The sequence below is a fragment of the Carassius carassius genome, chromosome 14 (assembly GCF_963082965.1).
Source record: "Carassius carassius chromosome 14, fCarCar2.1, whole genome shotgun sequence".
Classification (NCBI taxonomy): Eukaryota; Metazoa; Chordata; class Actinopteri; order Cypriniformes; family Cyprinidae; genus Carassius; species Carassius carassius.
The window spans coordinates 18,072,377-18,097,894 of NC_081768.1; the positions used below are offsets into that span (position 1 = coordinate 18,072,377).

The window sequence follows — 25,518 nt, forward strand, 5'->3', positions numbered from 1 at the left end:
CTCTTTCAGCCATCACAATTATGCTGTACTGAAATAAAACTACGGTAACAGTGTGTCACAGAAACACAGAAAAACCAACAATACTTATGTAAAAAGAACAAGCTTCTTAAGTTTTATTATTTTAAATATTATTATTATTATTATTAACTTCATTCATTTTTGCATAGAATTGCATCCATCAGTTATACCACAAGTTGTTAAATTGGGGTTTGCAAAGGTATGAAAGGGAGTGAAAAAAAGATTGTATTTTTTATAAATGAACAAAAACTGTATTTTAAGGGCAATGATAACTTAATGTTTAACTCAATTATGTTATTAACAACTGTCATCTTAATATGCCTAAACGAAGTAAATTCTTTTAGTATTTTATTTTAATAATTTGCTGAGAATATAAAACTATCAAAATTCTAGGAAGAGCTTCACTTGCAACAAAAACCATCATATTTCGGAAGATGAAGACATTCATTTCAATTATAATCGTGTCAAGTTTAACGTAGCAAGATATCTATTTTATTGAAGTTATGAAAACTACAGTAACAGCAGGTTAAATGTAGAGCAGAAGCAAAAACAGCATCTTTGAATAAGAACAAAAGATATTCCCTAACTTTTATTTTTACATGACATCAAAGCAGAGTTGAAAACTAGACTTGACTACGGTAAATCTTCAATGAATAGTTCCTATCTGAGAACCCTAATGAGGTCCAGAGTGATCCGATTCCTCTGAAGATCCACATTTATGACCCGTACCTCTACCCGCTCACCTGGGCCAAGAGCTAGGCTTCTTTGCCGCTGGTCAACAGGCAGCTTATCCGGAGTGATGAAACGCTTTGGGATGAGACCAGAACGTCCGACTCCAATGTCCACAAATGCTCCAAATAAAGCAGTGTTTGTCACACGGCCTGTTACCACCATTCCATCATGTAGGTCACTCATGGACACAATTTCCCGCTTGAAATCAGCCTGTTCAAAATCTATTGAGGACAATAAAAAAAGAAAATAATTAGGGTAAAGGTGCAGTCATATTAGTGAAATTTCATGGGCAAACAATTTGACATTGTAATTTATGATGAATTGCTGAGGGGAACTTTTTCACCCTCACGAAAAACACTTTTGCCCAACACGCAAACCCTTGGACTCCTATTGAAATTAGTGGAATTTACATAATTTCGCCAAGCAATGGTAAATGTGACTGCACCATTAAAAAACAAAGATGGAAAAAAGGGAAGATACGGTAGAATGAATGTTTAAACAGATTTTGTCTTTTTCCAATGACTAAGACTGACATTATCCTCCTTCCCCTTTAAGACTTGAGCACCGTCCTCCAAATTGATCCAAGAACTCCAAAGCTACACATTAGAAACAAGCTTCAGTTAATGGTTTAAAACAAATAGAATTACCAGCCCTCTCAAACATCTTCTTTCCGAGTCCATTTCGTCTGTTTTTTTGGGGTGATTTTCTTTGGGAGGTGCTTTTTACATAAACATGGCCTCTCACCAGGCTCTGCAGTCCAGGAAACATTCATCTCTGATTATTCTTATCCGGGACACCTTACCTAGAGCACTGCTCACATGGCAGTTATTTATACAGCTGGCTACAGAGCAGAAGCCATCAGGCTTCCAACCAGGGGAAGTGAGCTTGCAGCCTTCTGATGAGAAAACTAGTGTCCTATTTAGTGCACCACACTGACGAGGTGATGTCTCATTCATTCAGATGTGCAATATGTTTGGTGGCATTTTCAGATTAACTTATTTCTAAAAGACCTACAAAATGAGTTTTTTCCCTCCACACGAGTCTTAATTCAACTTCAACGAGCATTGCCATAATATTTTCAAGTGTGGAAATTAAACCCCTTCCCATTCCCAAAGAAAACCTTTCTCTGCATATAATGAACACTGCTCCCCAACCCTGAAAACACGTTAAGACATTCATCTCAATTATAATCCTGTCACCTTTAATGAAACATAACATTTACTATCAACACCCGCAGAAGGAAAACAATGTCTTCTCAGATGTCTGAACCTAACATTAAAACCAGAAGAGGCGTTTGTTGTTTGGTCGTTTTTATTCACTTGGAGAGTCACTGGGGGATTTTAGTGCTGGGATCAAGGCTACTAAGCTTTCCTCTTTATGCTGCATTCTCTCTCATTAATGATATATCTGTCGGCAGGTCTGCTTTAATAATGTGGGTCTTCCCCCAAATTACGCGACAAGACTTCAAAAGCCTGGAGCGCCGCCTAGTCATCTCACAGACAAGAGACGGACTCAGGGGAGATGGGAGGAGAATCATTAGGTGGGGAAAAGAGTATATGATGCCAGCATTGTCTATGATCTGCGCAGCGGCCATGTTGAGAAAAGAACTTTGATACTTTGGTTTGTGCTGTGCTAAACGGATTTCAAAACCTAGCCACAGGCTGCAATCCGAACCATATTATAAAAAATGTAAAACGTCCATGCACTTAGTTTGCATTAGCCTTTCTATAATGTGTAAAGTTGTCCTACATGTCTATTTCTTAAAGCAACACAAAATGAAAATTTAGCATTTACTTAGCAACCTGACAAATCTGTATGATCTACCTTCTCTGGTGGAGTACAAAAGGAGATATTTATAGGACAATGTCAGAGCTTCTCATTTCCATTTAATGAATCTCAAAAGCCATCAAACAAGATTATATGTGCAAAATAACTTAAATCTCCATCTTTTCCTCATACAAAGCCATTGTTCTGACCTTAACCATTTTATGCATGGTGCCCAATACAGTGGACAGTTATGTGGAAGCCATTTTGAACCATTTAAGTTGTAGCACCATTTCCCGTCCACCAACTGGTGAACCCCCAAAGTGTCGTCTACAATTCCAATTCTTATTATTATTGTTATATCTTTTTTTTTAGATCATTTATTTCAATGCTTACCGTATATATTTATTTATTAGGTCATATAAAAGTGTAGGCATGTATACTGAATAATTGCAGGTATATGTGTGCATGATTGCATTCAAGTGTGTGGCGGGAGGGTGTGTGTGCTTGTGTGTGTGTGTGTATGTGTGTTCACATGTGTATGAATTAAATATATTGTATGAGTTGGACTTTTATCATGCATTTACTGTGCCTCACTTATGTGCCTTAACAGCTCAAAAGCTAATGGTCACCATCAAGTCAATCTAACCTCATGAGAAAAAAACTCTGAGTTGTCAAATTTGGGCCAGATTTACTAAAAAAGGCAAATTAGCATGAGAGAGAGCAATTCCAAAAAGAAAAAAAACAAGGCAAGTGGAATGTTTTGCAGGTGATCTACTGACAATGCACAAATTAAAGAGTAAATTCACCAAAAATTAAAATTAGCTTGTGTTTTACTCACACTCGAAGCATCCTAGCTGAATAAAGGACTATTGTAGTGAATGTATGCGTTTTTGTAAAATATCTATATTTCAAATGTAATAAACACTATTCTCTCACTTCCGTTATCTCTCATACGCGGAAGCAGTTCCGGCGGATGTCGTAGTAATGCGGAGAGAGAACACATGAAAAAGCTGAGATTTGCAAAGAAAAATGTCAGAGGATTTCGCAAGGATCCTTTACAACTATAAATTCACTTGCGAGACTAGCATATCTCAGAGGCGCACGCATGCGTAACGTTACAACAACATCTGCCGGAACGGCTTCTGCAGTGCGTATGACAGATAACAGAAGTGAGAGAAATGTGTTCATTACATTTGAAATTAATATTTTTCTTACAAAAATGCATGTATTCACTGCAGAACTCCTTTATTCACCCACCGGAGCTGTGTAAGGCACGTTTTATCATGAATGCGTGAAATTTATTTGACGACTTGTGGACTATTCAACTGTAACACCCACTGCCTGAACAGCCAGGACAATTTTTTAAATAACTCTGACTGGATTCGTCTGAAAGAAGAAAGTCATATACGCCTAGGATGCCTTAAGGCTTAAGGTTCAGTAAAACACAAGCTAATTTTCATTTTTGGGTGAACGTACCCTTTAAGATATTTTTGATTAAATCCGAGAGCTTTCTGACCCTGCATAGACAGCAGCACAACTACCACATTCAAGGCCCAAAAAGGTAGTAAGGACATAGTTAAAATTGTCCATGTGACATCAGTGGTTTAACCTTAATCCTGAATTAAGAAGCTACAAGAATAACAAAAATAACGACTTTATTCAAGAATTTCTTCTCTTCCGTGTCAGTTTTCGACATGCATTCACAAGAGTACCATGACGCATGCATCTGGTGCTGTTGATGCACAAGCCAGCTCTCAAATTTGATAAAAAATAGCTTATTTGTTGTTCCGAAGGCGACTGATGGTCTCACGGGTTTGGAATGACATGAGGTTGAGACGCATCTCATTTCCATAATGACCAACATAATCTATCAAGAGCAGCACATAATAGCATAAGGACATGTTCAGATAATGGCGTCCTCTGGTATTCAAAAATTAATACAGGTGGAAAAATTCTCTCCCGTCTACACGCATTCTCTGTTCACTGCAGTGCCAAAAATCGCAGCCATGTGAAGTGCAAGAAAAAAAGTGATGCGACATTCAGCCAAGTATGGTGACCCATACTCAGAATTCGTGCTCTCCATTTAACCCATCCAAAGTGCACACACACAGCAGTGAACACACACACACCGTGAACACACACCCGGAGCAGTGGGCAGCCATTTATGCTGCGGTGCCCGGGGAGCAGTTGGGGGTTCGGTTCCTTGCTCAAGGGCACCTAAGTCGTGGTATTGCCGGCCCAAGACTGGAACCCACAACCCTAGGGTTAGGAATCAAACTCTCTAACCACTGGGCCACAACTTCCCCCAAAACTTCAACCAAAGTGGGTTAAGACATTCTTATTTGATTGACTACAGCAAACCTTAGAAAATCGCGTTGCAGGACTCAATTTAAATACTCTCCTCTCATATATTTTGTGTCTGAAAGAGAAACTTTTACAAATGTACGTATATGTAACGTTCAGCCACAAAAATCCACACATTTTCAGCGCTAATTTTGCACTGCTTGTCTTTAATAAATCCTGACAGTATTTTTTAAGGCTAAAAGATGGATTGCATTGGGGCAAACTGTTGGTAAATTTAGCCCATACTGTGAATTCATGCAAAAACAATTTTACGAAGAAAAAAAAAAAAAAAAGCCTAAACCTCGGCTCAAACGAAAGAGAACGTACAAATCATTGCAGTACAACTTCGCAACATATTCACCAAATTTTGATAAATTACAAATTGACATGAAAGTGTGTTGGAAAAGCTTTCCATGCATTCAGCTAAACTTATGCTAAACAGTCTGAAATCTGGGTGAATAATCCCTTTGATAAATCAAAAAAAAAATATATATTTTTTGCTGAGGCAGTAGTTGGGGTTTTTGACTGGAACCAACACAAAAAAAATGATGTATTTAAATTTTTATAAATGTTTTTTTCTTTTGCAGTTTGCGTCAAGCTGGAAATCACAACTCTGTAAACACTTCTGCTGAACAATGATGATGTAAGAACTTAAACATCATAAGAAGTTTTCAAAAAAAAAAAATTTATGTACAAAATCAAGGAATATGATAGTGGGAACAGCACTGGCCCAAAAAGGGAAAGTGACAGAGTTATGTTAACTGACCTGTGTCAGTGAGCAATATTTATCAATGAGCCCTGCATAGATCTTCAGATACAAAGTAGACTCTTACCCTGACGAATGTCAAAGCCAGGCGGCTGAGTGAGTCCGTCCACAGTTAGCTGAAGAGTCTCAGGTGTGGTGTCCAGAGATTTGGCCAAGACATCTAGACCTCTGCTCTTAACACTACTCTCAATACTCTGCCTGAGCGCAGCACTGCCAATCTGATCCAAACTGCCCCCTATTTGAGACAAGAACCTAAATGAAGAGAGAAAGAGCATACAGTTACTGCCTTGACAAGTCAAGAAATAAAGTTTTTAAGGACATTTCATATAAAACATTGTATGTAAACTTTTCAATCTTAATCAGAAACACTCCACATGCAAACACATACACTTTCAGATGCTGTGTTAAGGAAGTGAGGTCTGTTGAGGACCATGGGAGGTGGTTTCTTAATGAATGGTGTTTTAATAGCCCTTCTCAGAGCCCAGTGCACGTGGAGGAACTCCCCCGACACCAGCGAGGAGCCTGAAGGCCGACACATGGAGTGCAAAGACTGGGAGAGAAGGTAGATATGGGAGGGGAGGGGAGACTAATTATGCCCTAAATCTTGATTTCTAGAGTCCCAGAGACGAAGACTCTGTCTCCCTCCATAAATCTAACTGCCTTGTGAGCATCATACATAAAAGGAAAATGTTAGTGCTGAGGCTTGAGCAGTGAAGCAGGAACACAGAGCAAACAAAGCCAGCAAAAAAGATCCAGACATGGCCTATTACTTGGCACAGGCCATAAGCTCTGGCTCAGGATGAGCCTTTATATTCATGATGTGATCACAAACTGTAATGCTGAGACAGTGGTTATTCTTCAGCTTTATATTGTGCTGCATAGTAGGTCTGTTAGGGACATTGCATGTAAAAATGCATGGAAATATACAGCATATGTATGGGTGGGAATCTTTAGGCAAATAATGTATTAAATTTTGGAGTTGCAGTAAAATTACAGGTTTAAAAAGAAAAAAAAAATTCAGGAAAGGTTTTCCTGATACCTTAAAAAGAGCTTTTTTTAGATTTGTGCTTTAGCATTAAAATAACAAGACTTTGGTTTTTGGTTTCATCTAAAAATTCTTAATGGAATAAAGTGAATTTAAACATCACAACATTTTATATTTGGAAGTTGCTTTAAATGTTAATGTTAATGTTAATATACTGATAAAATCATAAAGTTAGTGCCTGAATAATGTTCTTTCATCAGAGTACAGTGCAAATAGGTGATATAACCTCTACAGGGACACACACATGTCCTGGAGTGTGCAACAAGCCTGTATCAGGGGGTCAAGCTGTCCAGAGGTGGCTGTGGAATGCTGGGGTCCGGGGCATTACTGGAATGTGAGTTTTGGCAAGAGGAGGGGGCAGACCTGCTGAGCCAGCTTGCTGATGGATGGCCGTCGCCGTGACAGCCTGACGCCAGCGCAGCTGTCCTCTGTGTGAGTGACAGGGCAGGTGGGTTCAAGCCCCGCCCATTAACTGCTGCAGACAGGGGCTTGACAGCAGCAGTGACACGCAAATCTACTCACACTCGCTCTATTGTATGTATCCAGACAATTTACCACTGTCCGTGCTTGCAAACTGATACATAGCACTAATACTTGCATACAGATCATTGCTCCTCCTCGACTCACCCTCTTAAAAAAAGTGTACACTTGACAAGACGGATGCTGGTAGAGTGTAATTTTAAACTGTGTGTGTCCAAACATTGACAAGACACAGATCCTTCATCATTTTAGCAAGAAATTCATATGTATGAATATATTCTGAATAATCCATGCATTTATTAAGAATATGGCTCAGGTGGTGTTTTATAGTTGAACCCCTTCTCAAGCATCCCCACTTTGGCATGGAGACAGGTGAAAAGTAACAACATTCCTCAACAAGCTGCATAATTCAAGTTATCATACTTCTCATACAAACATTGTTGGAAGATTTCTGCATCAACGTTTTCTATAAACACAGAAGTGCAATGCCATAAGCAGCTTTTCATGCTCACATTGAAACATCTTACAGTTCTAGAGCAGTACTAGATCTAGTGAAATAAAAAACAAAACAAAAAAAAAAAACCATCACAGACTCTGTTGGGCCTTTGAGTTATGAGGCGATGAAAATGCAAAGAGTAACAGACACACGCACACACCGCGGATGAATTCCAGCTTGTCTCTCAAGTTAAAGATTTGATGAAAGAACCACAGAACCGAGACATTTAAGGGACACTGCATGTTTTGCAGCCTGCACAGCAAGGACAGCACTAATGGTCAAATGGTAAGAATTTTGTAATGTTTATGAAACAAGTATCCAATGCTCACCAGGGCTGCATTTATTGGATCAGTAATACAGTAAAAGAAACACTAATACTGTGAAATATTTTTTTACAATTTAAATTTTTCTATATAATTTAAAAAGTAATTGTGCAATGTGATGGCAGATAATTCGAATATGTTAATAATAATAAATGTTTCTTGAGCACCAAATCAGCAGTTTCGTGCTGGCAATGTTTTTGTGGAACCTGTAATTTTTTTTTTTTTTTTGAATTCTTTGATGAATAGGAAGTTCAAAAGAACAGCTTTTATTTAAAATAAACAATGTATAAAAGTCTTTATTGTGAATTTTCATGCATCCTCTTATCTCATCCTAAATCTTTATTTGGAGCCTTCTAGCTTCAACAAAATGATTCATAGTCTATCTACATAGCAGTATACACTAGTGTTGTCAAAAGACCCGGTACTTCATGTATATTATGTGCAAAATTTAAGTGTATACTAAGTATGTGTGTTAGACAAATTAAGTGTATGTGTATACAAATATAAAGTGTAGTGTGTTCAGTGTGTTCAGTGTGTATCTGCTGTTCATAAGATGGATTGCCTGAGGGAAGAAACTGTTCCTGTGTCTGGTCGTTCTGGTGCTCAGTGCTCTGTAGCGTCGACCAGATGGCAACAGTTCAAAGAGAGTGTGTGGGGGATGTGAGGGGTCCAGAGTGTTTTTTAACAGCCCTTTTGCTCACTCTGGATAAGTACAGTTCTTGAATAGATGGGAGAGTTGAACCGATGATTTGCTCAGCAGTCCGGACTACCCTCTGTAGTCTTCTGAGGTCAGATTTAGAAGCTGAGCTGAACCAGACAGTTACTGAAGTGCAGAGGATGGATTCGATGACAGTGGAAAAGAACTGTTTCAGCAGCTCCTGTGGCAGGTTAAACTTCCTCAGCTGGCGAAGGAAGTACAACCTCTGCTGGGCCTTTTTCACAATGGAGTCAATGTGAATGTCCCACTTCAGGTCCTGAGAGATAGTGGTGCCCAGGAACCTGAATGACTCCACTGCAGTCACAGTGCTGTTCATGATGGTGAGTGGGGGGAGTGCAGGGGGGTTTCTCCTGAAGTCCACAGTCATCTCCACTGTTTTGAGCATGTTAAGCTCCAGGTTGTTGAGAGTGCACCAGACAGCCAGCTCTTTAACCTCCTGCCTGTAAGCAGACTCGTCACCGTCCTGAATGAGGCCGATGAGTGTGGTGTCGTCTGCAAACTTCAGGAGCTTGACAGAGGGGTCCTTAGATCTGCAGTCATTAGTGTACAGGGAGAAGAGCAGTGGGGAGAGAACGCAGCCCTGGGGAGCTCCAGTGCTGATTGTACGGGTGCTGGATGTGTATTTTCCCAGCCTCACTAGCTGCTGCCTGTCTGTCAGGAAGCTGTTGATCCACTGACAGACGGAGGTGGGCACGGAGAGCTGAGTTAGTTTGGGCAGGAGGAGGTTTGGCATGATTGTGTTAAAAGCCGAGCTGAAGTCCACAAACAGGATCCTCACATAGGTTCCCGGTCTGTCTAGGTGTTGCAGAACATAATGCAGTCCAATGTTTACTGCATCGTCCACAGACCTGTTTGCTCTGTAGGCAAACTGAAGAGGATCCAGCAAGGGTCCAGTGATGTCCTTCAGGTGAGCCAGCACCAGTTTTTCAAATGACTTCATGACTACGGATGTTAAAGCCACAGGCCTGTAGTCATTTAGTCCTGTAATTTTGGGTTTCTTTGGGATGGGGATGATGGTGGAGCGTTTGAAGCATGAAGGGACTTCGCACAGCTCCAGCGATCTGTTGAAGATCTTTGTGAAGATGGGGGCCAGCTGGTCAGCACAGGATTTCAGACAGGCTGGTTTAACACAATCTGGGCCTGGTGCTTTTTTCCTTTTCTGCTTCCGGAAGACCTGGCGCACCGCATCCTCGCTGATATGTATTGCAGGTGTGGGGGAGAGGAGGGATGCAGGAGGTGTGAATGGTGAGAGTGCTTGATTGGAAAGGTGTTCAGGATGGGTTGCAGGAGCTGTTAATGGTGTGAACGGTTGTGTGGAGAGGTGTTCAGGGCAGGTGATGGGTGTTCTTTCAAACCTGCAGTAAAACTCGTTCAGATCGTCTGCCAGTCGTTGATTTTCCACAGTGCTGGGGGGTGGTGTCTTGTAATTGGTGATCTTCTTTAGACTTTTCCACACTGATGCTGAGTCGTTCGAAGTGAACTGAGTCCTTATTTTTTCAGAATAATTCCTCTTTGCCACTCTGATCTCCTTTTCCAGTGTGTATTTAGCCTGTTTATACAAGACATTGTCCCCCTTCCTGTAAGCATCTTCTTTGGCCTGACGGAGCTGTCTGAGTTTTGCAGTGAACCACGGTTTGTCATTGTTGTAATTTAGTTGAGTCTTTGTAGGAATACACATATCCTCACAGAAACTGATATATGATGTTACGGTTTCTGTGAGTTCATCCAGATCGGTAGAAGCAGCTTCAAAAACACTCCAGTCAGTGAGGTCAAAACAAGATTGTAAATCCTGCTCTGCTTCATTAGTGCATCTTTTTACAGTCCTTAATACAGGTTTAGCTGATTTTGGTTTCTGCCTGTAGGTCGGTATAAGATGAACCAGAAGGTGATCAGAACGTCCCAAAGCTGCTCGTGGAACAGAGTGATATGCATCCTTTATTGTTGTGTAACAGTGATCCAATATATTACTGTCTCTGGTGGGACAGGTAACATGCTGTCTGTATTTTGGCAGTTCATGGGAGAGATTGGCTTTATTAAAGTCCCCGAGAATGATTAAAACAGAGTCCGGGTGTTGTTGTTCTGTCTCTGTGATCTGCTCAGCGAGTTTCTGTAAAGCCAGACTTACTTGCGCTTGCGGAGGAATGTAAACACTAACCAGAATGAACGAGTGAAACTCCCGCGGCGAATAGAACGGCTTGCAGTTGACAAACTGCATTTCTAGATCTGGACAGCACATCTTCTTTAATACAGTTACATCTGTACACCACAGTTCATTGATGTAAAAGCATGTCCCGCCGCCGCGCGATTTCCCCGTTGATTCTGCGTCGCGATCCGCTCTAAACAGCTGAAAGCCCGGCAGATGGAGCGCGCTGTCCGGTATGGCGTCATTCAGCCAGGTTTCCGTGAAACACAGAGCAGCAGAGTGAGAGAAATCCTTATTTGTCCGAGAAAGCAGAAGGAGTTTGTCCATTTTGTTGGGTAGAGAGCGTAGATTTGCCAGATGGATGATAGGCAACGGCGTTCGAAATCCGCACTTCCTGAGTCTGACGAGCGCTCCAGCTCGCTTTCCCCGTCTGCGCGTCCTGAAGCGTTTGATCTGCGCCGCTGCTCCTCCGATAACAATATTCAATAAAACGTCTGAATAATTGAAATCCGGAAAAACATCTTGTGGTGCGTTCTGCCGAATGTTCAGCAGTTCATCCCTGGTGAAACTGATTGCAGGAACATAACTAAAGACAGGACAAACTAACAAAAAGACAAAAACATATGCAGAGCAAGTCACGGAGGCAGCCATCCTGTACCGGCGCCAAGTGATTCATAAAATATTTTATTTTTTGTGATAAAAAGTTTTTTTTTTTTTTATTAGCTTATTTTTGTGTTTTGCTTTGGTACCGAAATTGGTGTAGAGAACCGTGGATTTTCACTGGTATCGGTACCGAATCCTGAAATTTTGGTACGTGACAACACTAGTATACACTATATAATATATACAATATAATTAATGGTAACACTTTATAATAAGGTTTAATTTGCTAACATTAACAATGCATTAGCTGTTCACAATACTTTTAAAAACAAAATATTTTATGAACTATTAAAGGAATAAATGTGCTACTACTTGTTTGCAAGCAGAGGTATGCATGCATAAATGTCATGGTACTCTCGTGAACGAAGGTCTAACAGGCTTGAAATGACATGAGGGTGAGTAATTAATGACTGAATTTTCACTTTTGGGTGAACTATCCCTTTAACAATACTTGCATACAGCATTTATTAATCTGGGTACATTTTATACTATAGTTTATATATACTATACATATACTATACTAAATATACTATAGTTTATTATTAATAATTTTTGTTCCATAAAATAGATGTATCAGCATATTGTCATGGTTCTGCCTTCATGTCTTGGTTTTTCTCTAGTCTTGTGGCAGGATCATGACAGGCCCGTGTTTTGTGTACAAGCACATGGCCTTGTCTTTGGGCCATGTGCTTGTGTTGTCTCGTTTCCTTGCCCCGCCCCTCTTGTTACCCTAGTTTTGTCATCATTGTTTCACCTGTTCCACCTGTTGTGTTCATTAGTAGCCTCCCTTTATAACCTCGTGTGTTTCTCTGTCCCTTTGTCGGTTCATTGCCAAACGTTGTTTAATATTGTCAAGTACTGTCAAGCTTTGTCACTGTCCTTCGTTAATTAGATATTGCTGTTAGTATTTTGTCTAGAGCTCTCTCGTACTGCGTCTTAGCTTAAGACGCTACGGGAAAAGTCTCTTTTCACGAAATACTGAAGCAAAAAATTATCCTTAATTTTGTATTTTTGTAAAGCACATTTGCAGCAGTACACAGCCATAGGCGAGACGGCTCGTTCGCTCATTGGCTTGTTCTGCGGCAACTGCACAGCCTATCGAGCGCAGGTTGATGCAACATCAGACCAATAAGGGCGCTTCGCGCCCTTCTTGCCACTTCCCGCCGAAACGGGTGTGGCCCAACCTATAAAAGGAGCTCGAAAAGGCTGACTCACCTGATTTTTCATCTCTTCAGCGAAGCTCACGCATCGCTGGATCACGGAGGAAGCAAGCGCCGTCTGAGAAAGCATATCAGCAGGACGAGCCATTCTGAAGCTGCTGGCATCGCCGCCTTCCACTACCGTTCCTGCTGCGCTATCCGGCGCCTATATCCTTTCAATTCTGTTATATCCAGCTGTTTTTTATGTGTGTGTGTGTTCGCCCTGTCAGAGCCCCACTCAGCGAGAGAGACCGGTACGTCATCTGTGTCTCCTGCCTGCGCTGCGCTGAGGCGCCGTAAAAGCATCGCTTCCAGCGGATTCCGGAACCGTCTTCAGCTCAACCGAGCTCGCCGGTTCGCCCTGCTTCACCGGCCCCCCCTGCATCGCTTCCCGGTGGGCAGCGCCCGCTGTTTGCCAGCACGTCGTCCGAGGAAGTCGATCTCAGGGTCGCGTCGGGGGAAGAGGACACGCGCTCTCTGCTAGCTTCGGGCAGTGAGGGCTGGGCGAGCTCCGAGGATCTCGCGCCTTCTGCTCAGAAGCCCAGGAGACGAGCTGACATCGAGAAGGAGCCGGGGCGAATGCTCGCGTTGCCGCGACGAGTCTCGGCCGCGAGTGGTTTTCACCAGCGCCCCCCCCTCTCGTTCCCGGCTGGATGGTATTTCCCTTTCGGATGAGCGTACTTCTCAAAGCCCGCCTCATTTCTTCCTGAGCTTCACGAAGTGGTGGCGAAGGCTTGGAACGCTCCATATTCAGCGCAAACTCGTTCGTCTGTTTCACTAGCATTCTCCACACTGATGATGCTAAAAAAAAACAGGAACTACCAGTCACTTCCGCCGGTGGAACAGGCGATAGCGACGCACCTTTGTCTGCCCTCTGCTGGACGGCGGCAAAAGCGGTGTTGCCATCTAAAGCCTGCTGTGTGACGCTGCGGCTGCACTACTCGCGTTGGCTGCTTCATCAAAGCGCAGGTGTAAGAGTTCCGCTGTGGCCGAGCTCTCACCCAAGCGCGACGCTGTTTCAGTTCCAGGAATTGTGACTGTCTCAGCGTTTTCTGCAACGCGCAAGCCTGCACAGTTGCCCGCTTGCCTGCACACAAAAGCCGTTATCACAACAGCTTCAGCAACGCAGCTCGAGACCCCCGTTCTCGCTCTACCGGCCGTCGCCCCGCGCCGCGGGGACCGCGGCAGAGGATTACGGTGAGGCCGGGAGCCCCGAAGCCATCCTAGGAAAGCCATCTATGCATGCTGCATGACGCTGCGTCTGCACTACACACGATGGCTGCTTCATCGAAGCGCCGGTGTACGAGTACCGCTGTGGCCGGGCTCTCACCTAAGCGCGCCGCTGTTTCAGTTCCAGAGATTGTGACTGTTTCAGCGTCTTTTGCAATGCGCAAGCCTGTACGGTTGCCCGCTTGCCTGCACACAAAGACCGTTATCACGGCTACCGAGATATTTCCCGAAAAAGGTGTAATTTCTGGTGTCCCGGCCACAGCCGATGGTGCTATAAATGTAGTGACGATGCCCACTGCTCAATGCCAATCTCCACATATAAGCACAGCCCTTCACACAGGGCTCGCGCCCATAAAAGCATAGTAGACGTGCCCACTCCTCAGTGCCCACAATCACTATGTCACACGCGTCATGTAGTTTCTGTAAAAACGAAACCCGTGCACGTTCGTCCGGCCACGGCCGATGGTGCTATAAATGTAGTGACGATGCTCACTCCTCAGTGCCCATCTCCACATGTAAGCACAGCCCGCACACAGGGCCTGCGCCCATAAAAGCGACTCAAGTCGATCGCGCACACTGCATAGTAAGCGTGCCCACCCCTCAGTGCCCACAATTACTATGTCACACGCGTCATGTGGTTTCTGTAAAAACAAAACCCGTGCACGCTCGTCCGGCCACGGCCGATGGTGCTATAAATGCAGTGACGATGCCCACTCCTCAGTGCCCATCTCCACATGTAAGCACAGCCCTGCACACAGGGCTCGCGCACATAAGATCGACACAGATCGGTCGAGCGCACCGCATAGTAAACGTGCCCACTCCCCAGTGCCCACATACACTATGTCACATACGGCGCATGGCTTCTGTAAGAACGAGGCCCGTGCACGTACGCTCTGCACAGGCAGACAGCGAGTTGAAAGTGGTAAATGTGCACATATGCAGCCCACAGTTACTCGCAGACATATCGAGCCCCACGGGGCCTGCTCAGCCTTCCCCCAGTCGGTTAAGCGCCGGGACGGGGTCGAGGAGGAGCGATCTGCCCGATGTGATCAGCGCGCTCCCCGCCTCAAATGCGCAGCACACCCGAGCGCCGCCGTTGCCCAGTCAACAGAGCGCGCTTCGCATCCAGCCCTTAGCCATTCATGCAGATGCATGGTCAGAGCTTCCAGGGGTTTCGGATTGGGTGCTAGGCATTATAAAGAGAGGCTACTCGCTACAGTTTTTTTCGACACCCTCCGCGTTTTTCAGCGCGCGTCGAAACTACGGTCAAAACAGAAGTAGCACACATACTTCGGGCCGAAATATCAAAAATGTTGAGCAAAGGGGCTATAGAGCCTGTGTCTCAAGCTCAAAGCGAGGGGGGGCTGTACAGCAGATACTTTCTGGTGCCCAAGAGAGATGGGGGTCTCAGGCCCATACTGGATCTAAGAAAGCTGAACAAGGCATTGATGAAATGCAGTTTTTCAAAATGCTTACGACCAGGAAACTCCTCGCGCAGATTCGCAGAGGGGACTGGTTCATGTCAATAGATCTGAGGGACGCGCATTTTCAAATACAGATAGCGTCAAACCACAGGCGATATTTGAGATTCGCCTTCGAGGGCCAGGCATACCAGTTTACAGTCCTCCGTGGCTCCTCGTACGTTTACGAGGTGCATGGATGCTGCGCTCGCTCCTCTCAGACTCAGAGGCATGGGAGTGCTGGATTATTTGGACGACTGGCTGGTTCTGGCCCGATCACGAGCGGAGCTCGTGGATCACAGGGCCGTTTTACTCGATCACATCGAGAAGCTCGGCCTCAGTGTCAATTGGGCGAAGAGTTCGCTGAACCCCAGTCAGACGATTCTGTTTCTGGGTATAGTTCTGAACTCGTGTTCCATGACGACGCGGCTGTCACCACAGCGCGTGATGGGCATTCAGCGCGCAGCGAGTTCTTTCTGCTGCGGCGCGACCATGTCGCTCAAACACTGTCAGAAGATGCTGGGCCTCATGGCCTCAGCATCTCCGGCTCTGCAGCTGGGCCTGCTCCGCATGCGCCCCCTGCAGTTCTGGCTGAAGACGCGGGTGCCGCGCAGAGCGTGGGCGTCTGGCCGGCGGCATCTCAAAGTCAATCAGAGCTGTGTCACAGCTCTGGCACCTTGGACAGCGAACGGCTGGTACCGATCAGGTGTAAGCCTGGGGACTTCCCCGAATGTGAAGATGGTGTCGACGGATGCCTCCACTTCGGGATGGGGAGCGCTGCTCGAGGGCAGACCATCCTTTGGCCTATGGTCAGAATGGGAAAAGCTCCATCATATCAACTGTCTAGAAATGCTGGCAGTAGAGAACGCGCTGATGCGCTTTTGTCCCCAAATCAAGGATCACCACGTCCTAGTCCATTCGGACAACATGTCTGTGGTGTCCTACATAAATCGCCAGGGCGGTCTCGGGTCCTGAAACCTGTACAGGCTAGCGGAACGCCTCCTGGTTTGGGCTCAGCGCAACGTGCGTTCGCTGAGGGCAGTGCATGTGCCTGGGCTACAGAATCTGGGTCCAGACAGGCTGTCCAGAGGCAATGTTCCTACGGGCGAATGGTCTCTACACCCGCAAACAGTCCGGCTGTTGTGGGAGAGATTTGGCAGGGCGGAGGTGGACCTCTTCGCGTCCCACGAAAACGCTCACTGCCCTGCGTTCTTTTCCAAGAACGAAAGCACGCTGTCACGGGAATGGCCGTGCTGCCCGCTTTATGCTTTCCCTCCCGTCTCCCTCCTTCCGCAGGTGATGGAACGGGTGAGAGAAACGAGATGTTCAATACTGCTTGTAGCACCTCTTTGGATGAACCAACCATGGTTCCCAGATTTGATGCAGTTAGCAGATATCGCCCCGTGGCCGGTAACGTTGAGGAGGGACCTCCTCTTGCAGGCCAGGGGCTCGATTTGGCACCCTCAACCGGAGTTGTGGTCCCTCCATGTGTGGGCGCTCAACGGTTACCCGCTGATCTCGCAGTGGGAGTGCTAAATACCATCACTCAGTCTAGAGCTCTGTCGACACGACGTCTGTATGCCTCGAAGTGGTCGGTGTTCTCCAGCTGGTGCACAGCTCGAGGTTATTCTGCGAAACTGCGCTCGGTCAGTTAATAGGAAGGAATGATTTAGTCATCCGGTTCCTCAGAGGAGCTAGGAGGCTGAATCCTCCCAGACCTCCGTCAGTCCCTATGTGGGACCTCGCGGCGATTTTGGAGGCATTTCCCCCTTTTGAGCCTATCCAATCGGTTAGCCTTCAGCATCTGTCGTTCAAGACAGTATTCTTGTTGGCTCTCGCTTCGGTGAAGCGTGTGGGTGATTTGCACACACTCTCGGTGAGCCAGTCGTGCTTGGAGTTTGGGCCCAATGACTCAAGGGTCATACTCAAACCTAGGCACGGTTATGTGCCGAAATCCCTCAACACACCGTTTCGGGCTCAGGTTATTGCCCTGTCTGCCCTGCCGGTGTCAGGAGAGGATAGAGACTCGAGTCTTCTTTGCCCTGTCAGGGTTTTAAGAGCTTATGTGTCTCGCTCTGCTGCCTTTCGGCAGACGGAGCAGCTGTTTGTCTCGTTCGGTGGACGTTCCAAGGGAATGGCTGTTTCGAGACAGACTCTATCCAGATGGATAGTTGACGCCATAGCGTTAGCTTACGCTTCCAGGGGCCTTCAGTGCCCGTTGGGCGTCAGAGCACACTCCACAAGAGGCGTCGCCTCGTTGTGGCGTGGTCTACTGGGATCTCCTTGCATGTATGGCGGCAGGTTGGGCCTCGCCGTCTACATTTATCAGGTTCTATAACCTGGAGGTTCCCGCCTTGTAAGCAAGGCTGCTGTCGGTATAGTCGAATCAGGGCCCTGAGGGGAATTCTGAGTTCACGAGCGCTATGCGCTGCCGACTGTTATATGGGCAGTATTGCGTAAGACCCGCATTGCCACATTGGTCAGTGTAGCACACAGCTCGGTACTAGATCCTACAAAATCAAAAACCATGGACCAAAAACAGAAGACCTGGATCGACTCACAGAAGCAATTATTAGCAAAGATGATAGTAAAAATTTATAAAATAAATGAACCACTCAAACTACTGGAATGCAGCTAATTAAAGGTAAATGTGTTTCTTTTCTCTTTTTTTTTGTTGTTGTCTTGCTTATGTTGTACTTTTTCGAAATTGACAGAATGAAATAAAACAAAAAACAAATAAAAACAAATGGATAACAGTAACACACAGTATTTGAAATAAATGATAAACACAGAAACAGTCAAGAATTCCCAATCTCAGTTTCTGAAATTTGACCTCAGTGTTTCAATCTCAAGTTCAAAGTCTCAATTTCAAATTCCCAAAAAAATAAGGGATGTTCATCAAAAATGAATTAATGAGTTCAGTCCATGAAGGGGAAGAAAAACTTTGTCCTCAGGGAAATCCAGAAAAAAAATTGGAAAAGAGAAAAAAAACGTAATGTGTGCAGTTCTGTCCTACCCAATCAGAAAACTCTTTCTCGCAACTCTCACAACTCTTTTACTCTGTTTCCAGGTACGAAAAATGGGATGGCTCGCCAGTCCAAACCAGGGATGAGGATCCACAGCCAGGACAGAATTCGAGATCACAGCAGCAGTTCAGAACTCACAAAAGAGAGAAATAAAACAAGAAACACAAAAAACCCGGCCTCGCAAAAACAAAGCCGAAACAATCATTAGTTAAACTCATTCAAATAAACAGTTTCAAATTACTAAGATGTCCGTTTCAATCATTTGGATACAGGAAACAAATAAATGCTAGTCACCATGTGCTTAATAAACACACTAGGGTCTATATGCAGAGCAAGCAAAGCTAGCACCGCATGGCACACACTTTACAATAGAGAAAAATATAATCTCAATAAAAAGTACGTCTATCAAACATTCAAACATAACTATATGCACTCACATATTATATCAGAAAACACTTAAAGCATTTCCAAACTATTTTTTACATCATTCATCATTTCCCAAATGTATTTTACACATTAAAATTACAAAAACAGTATCTACATTCCCAAAATACATTTCTTATAAAGAAAACGGTACTCACCAAGAAGAAATATAAATCGGAGAACAAAAGAAAAAAAAATAGAAAAATAGTTTCAAGGAAAAAAGATCGGAAGATTTATCCTATCACGTTTGTGCTCTCGTCTCGTTCTCGTCTCTCATCTTCTCGTCGTAATCAGGTTCACAACAAACTTCTCAAAGCTTAAACAAATCTACTTCTCACTTTTTAATGATCTTTTGCTGAATTATTAAACAGCTATTCACAAATCATGTAATCTACTATCACTGTCGTGTCGTTCTGGATCTCTCGTGTCATTCGTAATCTCTCACTCTCTCTCTTCTCTGCTTGTACGCGATACTTCTGGAAACTTTCCAACAGGGGCGGAGCTAACCTTTCACCTCACCAATAAGAATTCAGTTCAACTTCTAAATTTCTGGATTATTTATAATAAAATAAATACATTTTACTTCATGTTCTTCTTTTCTTACTAATTATTTTATAGTGATATAAATAAAAGAATATAATTATTAATATTAGTGACCCGAGTTAATGACCTGGGTTACATCAGGCCTTGCCTCGGCTGTGTGATGTCATATTGCCGCATCTACGGATGCTGCTAGATATGGGACGGAGGGCTTTCCCCCTTTCTGTCCTGGACTCTCTGTGAGTCCCTCAGGTGACTGTGCACCGTAAATCCTGGGCATTGCTTCAGGTTTATTGGTGTGATCCCTGCGCACACGGCGTTTTACATTGGGTTCCCGTAGCGTCTTAAGCTAAGACGCAGTACGAGAGAGCTCTCGTAAGAGAACGTACTCGGTTACTAAACGTAACCTCGGTTCTCTCTAGAAGAGAGGACGAGTACTGCGTTCTCTGCCGTGCGTACGATTCACTCTGGTTCGCTTCGGCGATGAAATAAATCAGGTGAGTCAGCCTTTTCGAGCTCCTTTTATAGGTTGGGCCACACCCGTTTCGGCGGGAAGTGGCAAGAAGGGCGCAAAGCGCCCTTATTGGTCTGATGTTGCATCAACCTGCGCTCGATAGGCTGTGCAGTTGCTGCAGAACAAGCCAATGAGCGAACGAGCCGTCTCGCCTATGGCTGTGTACTTCTCCAAATGCGCTTTACAAAAATACAAAATTAAGGATAATTTTTTGCTTCAGTATTTCGTGAAAAGGGACTTTTCCCGTAGCGTCTTAAGCTAAGACGCAGTACTCGTTCGCTCTTCTAGAGAGAACCGAGGTTACGTTTAGTAACCGAGTACGTTTTGTTGTTTTAGTCATCCTCAAGTCTTAGTCAAGTCCTAGTCAAGGCTTTTGCCTTTTTGTCTTGTTTTGCCCCCTCGTGGGTTTTGTTTTCCTATTTTTGTACAATAAACTGTGTTGCTGTGACTACTGTCTGCATTTGGGTTCATCCTCCACCACCCTCATAACAGAATGAACCAACCAACAAGGAACCCAGCAGACAGTATGTCCTCCTTTGTAGAGCACAACCCAGACGACCTTGCACAATGGTGGCACTGGGCTATCGACGATGCAAGGAATGGCAAGCTGCCAATTCCTCCCCAGGAAGAGCGGTCCCTGAGAGAGTACGCTCGGGTCGCGAACGAGAGGAGGCTGTTCCTACCTGATATCCTCCTCAACCGCTACCTCATAGTGGGTCTCAACGCTCCTCCACCCCTGGCAGAACGGGAGAAGCTGGTCTGCTGCTCGTTTGGTGACATGGTGGATTGTTTGTCGCTGAGGGAGTCGCGGGGTTCCACCTTGTCGTCACCATCACCCAAGCTGTCAGTGATCCCGGAGGGTCGTGTCCTGGCTGTGGTTACCCAGGGGAATCAGGCTGGCTCCACTTCCACCCCTGAGGCTTCAGTCGTCCCCGAAAGTCTCCGTGGCAAACGAGGGAGACGGATTTCGTGAGATTCTTCGTCGGAGTCATCCTCGGCTGAGTCAGCGCTGTCTGAGACTGCCCGTCCAACGCAAGTCACAGATCCCGCTGAGCCTCACCCACCAGCCACATGTCCGACTCTGTCTTCCACACCGCGACCAAAGAGGAAGAGGAGGAGAAAGGGAGCCTCTCGCCCTTCATCTCAGCCGGTCCCAGAGCCCGCTACTGTAAGCGCTGTCCTAAGCGCTGTCCCAGAGCCCGCTATTGCAAGCGCTCTCCCAGGTGCTGTTCCCGAGCCCGCTACTGCAAGCGCTGTTCCCGAGCCCGCTGTCGTGAGTGCTGCAGAGAGAGCAGCGGCCGATTCAGCTGCCGTGAGCGCCGAACCCCAGTCAGCTGCTGAGAGCGCCATACCCCAGTCAGCTGCCGTGAGCGCCGAACCCCAGTCAGCTGCTTTGAGCGCCTAACCCGTCAGCTGCTGTGAGCGCCGAATCCCAGTCAACAGCCGTGAGCGCCATACCCCAGTCAGCTGCCGTAAGCGCAGTACCCCAGTCTGCTGCAGACGATGATCTCCCCGAGTCAGAGATGGGGAGCTCTATACCTTTTTCTGCTCCAAGGTCACCCGCAGTATCTCCTGTCGTCTTGTCTCCTGTTGTGTCCCCTCCTGTCTCCCCTGTCAAGCTGCCTACTGTTTCCCCCAAGTCATCCCCCCATGTGTCTCCAGCCAAATTCCCCCGGAGTCCCAGTCCTCAGTTCTCGTCCCGGAGACCCAAGAACCCCAGTCCTCCCATCCACCCTGGACTGCCCCTAAGAACTTTGTGCTTCCCCCACCTCCTCTGCCTTGTTTATTGTTTTTGATTTTGCACCCTAACCCTGTGATTGTTTTTTCATGTTTGCCTTTAGTGTTATTTGTCATGTCTTGTTGGTTTGTGTATTTGTCCCAGTCAGTCGTGTCCCGTGTTTGATGTTCCCTTGAGGAGCGTCTGGAAGCCGCTCCTTAAGGGAGGGGTTCTGTCATGGTTCTGCCTTCATGTCCTGGTTTTTCTCTAGTCTTGTGGCAGGATCATGACAGGCCCGTGTTTTGTGTACAAGCACATGGCCTTGTCTTTGGGCCATGTGCTTGTGTTGTCTCGTTTCCTTGCCCCGCCTCCCTTGTTACCCTAGTTTTGTCATCATTGTTTCACCTGTTCCACCTGTTGTGTTCATTAGTAGCCTCCCTTTATAACCTCGTGTGTTTCTCTGTCCCTTTGTCGGTTCATTGCCAAACGTTGTTTAATATTGTCAAGTACTGTCAAGCTTTGTCACTGTCCTTCATTAATTAGATATTGCTGTGAGTATTTTGTCTAGAGTTCTGTTCTGCGTTTAATGTTAATTGTTTTGTTGTTTTAGTCATCGTCAAGTCTTAGTCAAGTCCTAGTCAAGGCTTTTGCCTTTTTGTCTTGTTTTGCCCCCTCGTGGGTTTTGTTTTCCTATTTTTGTACAATAAACTGTGTTGCTGTGACTACTGTCTGCATTTGGGTTCATCCTCCACCACCCTCATAACACATATGCAATTAAAAATATATAATTAAAATTAACCTAGAATAACAAATGCTGTAAAGTGATTGTTTATAATAATTCATTAAGTTACATTAACAAATTAAACCCAACTGTAAAGTATTAGCAGATTAACAATGTCTATGGCAAAACTAAAGACACATTATCTACAAACAAATTACCAAAAATGTAATTCCACATTAGCTCACCATATGTTGAATGCTAATAATGATAATACAAAAAACAAAACAATTTCCAGCGGAAAATTAATTGAAAAGTCAGACACAAGCTTAGTGTCCTGACAACACCTGCTTGTAAATTACTTTAACACATATACTTGTGCCCTGTACTTCTACCAATTTCAACAAATTACTCAAGCACTCATATTGCCCAATGGCAGCTACCCATCATCCTATATTGGTCCTGCACAGATTTCCGTGATGTTGGTCAGGGACACTGTGTTTCCCTCCAGCTGTCCCTCTGGAGTGCCAGAGTTGGCACAAGAACAGAATAGAGATGGAGAAAGAGAAAGGAGGTTGCAGAACTGGACTCTGAGTGATTTATGAACAGCTACAGTGTGAGTGTGGCGGTGGTGGACGATTGGCCCAAGGGCTCAGGTTTCTGGAAGGGGTCTCAGCTGGGCTTATGTTACCTTCTGGTGTGTTAGTGTTTAGGGGGTACCAGCGCTCCTGCTCTTTTGGATCCAGAAGAGCGGAGTCGGCCATATCCTCCGGGCATAATGAAAAGCAGCTCTGCCGAGGAGAGTTGTGGAGGACGCCTCTGTTCCACACACCGTAAGCTACTGGGTGGGCCTACAGATAGAGGCTTTCCAGACACAATGAGGCTGCTTTAGTGTGTGGTCCCCTTAGCAGTAACCCTGAAGTTAATTCGTTATCATCAGTGAATGTAAGATATTTGATATCAACCCTCCGATGATTCAGTGACTGAGAGAAATGAGTTACTAATGCTGCAGTGAAAATGATGAAGAGCTATTCACTTCCTAAGACTCACTTGGCAACGCTCATAATGCTGGAATGGATATACGTGTATTGCTTGGTTGTTAAAGACAGAAAATCATTCAAAGGGATAGTTCACCGTAGAATGAAAATTGTATATATATATATCTAACAATATCACAATTGATTTAAAAGTTTCAAAGAGCAAGATTTTCAGTGGACCAGTCCTCCCACAAAAACATATCATATGACTGGGAACGCAGTGTAACAGTCATATAAACCATTTTTTGACCCAGATCACATCAAACATTTTTTGTGTCTGAAAATGCGAGGCGCACCGCACTGCCTTTTTTGGTGACCAAATCAGTTGACCTGTCAATCAAGTCAAAGGTTTATAGCGCAAAAGCTCTAAAATCTTTGGTTTTTGCTGTTAAGTAAACTGTCATTTTAGCAGAAGCCTTAAAAATACAGCTCCAGGTAACCCGCGACAGACACCAAAAGTTTCTCCATCACTGCAGTCTCCGGACTTTCTAAGCAACGGTAAACTTTCCTCACCACAGTAGAAGGCCTGCCTCTCCATTCATTCGACAGGACAATGGGAAGAAAAACGCGAATGACGTCGGGCGCTTTTCCACTCAGAGTTGCTTTTTTTTTTCAACTTTAGGTGCTCAGAGCGCTTCAGAGCACTTCAGAGCTCATAAACAGCATGCAGAATGCTCACTGTCAACCGAAAACGATTAAAAAAGATACCTTTCACTACAAAAAAACGTGTTCTGTGTGATCGGGCCTTTTACGTGAGTGCCCTGTTGGTTACAGTGGCTACTTTTTTTATATGTAATAATTTCATTAAATATTTATTTATTTGTGAAAAATACTGTAATCTATACATCTCTTTTTTAATCCATTGTCAAATGATTTCAAATTTCTTAAATATTAATAATAATAATTTTAAACAATTATATCGGCTTTATATTGGCCCCCCTGCATTCCAAGATATCGGCATCGCCTGTAAAAATAAAACACATATCGATTGACCACTACTTAAGATTTTAAAACGACATGAGGGTGAGTATTTAATGACAATTTTTATTTTTGGGTGAACTATCCCTTTATTTATAGAAATTTTTAAAAGAAAATAAAATCATAAATTCATCTTTAACTTCATCTTTGTGCACGGTAAAGATCATCTTTATCATGGGTGCAGCAGGCGCAGTGATATTACGCAGCGCCTGAAAATAGTCCCCAGCAACTCTATTTGCTGCAACTACTACACTAACTAGTTGTGGACTATTTTCAGGCGCTACGTGATATCACTGCGCCTGCTGCACCCATGTTATGGAAGCAAAGTTCCTTGATTATTATGCTGGAATAAGAATATAGTTCCTAGCCATATCAGCCTAGAAAATCGCATTCAATGATCTATGCTAAGCTAAGCTAAAAGTGCTACCACCAGACCTGGAAAATGAGCTTAGATATTGTTCCTTTAAACATAATGGTTAATCACTACCTTCCCCTTCATGCTCTTGCAAATTATTGAAGAACAAAGAAAGCGCTTTCAGTTAGTGGCTATAATAAAATGTCACAGAAAACTGGTCCCCAGCAACGTCACAGAAAACTTGTGAAAGTGAGTTTATTTTGGTAGGTCCCAATAAGAGCTAAAATCAACCTTTGTTTCACAGCTAATACTTAAATACTAGAGATGGTCCATCAGGGGGTCAGTGCTACATATTGTGTATGCGTATTTGTGTGTGTATGAGTGGGAAGTGGTGGGGCTAAGGGTATCAAGTTCATCACATTAGAGCAACATGATCCACCATTACCATCCACTGGCCCACACTTCGCAAAGCGCCGACGTGCAACAAAATCACCAACGAAATGGAGGGAGACAAGCTGCATGTTTTCACAAGCACAATGTGTGACTGATTTTAGCCACCTCCTGTCCTGACTTCACAAATATTAAGCGCAAACCAGTCACGGATGCAATGAGGGGCGTTTTTCCATTTCATTTCTATTCTCATTAACTGCTGCATTTATATGAATGAGAATGAGAGAGGAAGTGAAAAGGCCTGTCCAATAATTTGCAAAGGGAAAGAGAATGAGCTGGTGAAACAGAGGACAAGAGTGATGAACCCAGTGCATAAATGGGTTACAGATTGTTGGGAATACGTCAAGCTTGTCATCATCATTATAAAGACATCGCTC

The 25,518-nt window shown here is 44.5% G+C and overlaps 1 protein-coding gene across 2 annotated transcripts in view; it reads right to left on the reverse strand.

Moving 5' to 3' along the window:
• Nucleotides 1–487: 487 nt before the first annotated feature.
• srbd1 (S1 RNA binding domain 1) overlaps nucleotides 488–25,518 on the reverse strand; it is an 82,059-nt gene continuing 57,028 nt past the window's right edge. For both annotated transcript variants that reach the window (XM_059566485.1, XM_059566484.1), the window contains 2 exons: nucleotides 5,694–5,878; nucleotides 488–971 (listed from right to left, as the gene is read on the reverse strand). In XM_059566485.1, coding sequence (XP_059422468.1) covers nucleotides 679–971; nucleotides 5,694–5,878 — 478 coding nt within the window. In that variant the 3' untranslated portion in view covers nucleotides 488–678. The remainder of the gene's footprint in view (nucleotides 972–5,693; nucleotides 5,879–25,518) is intronic.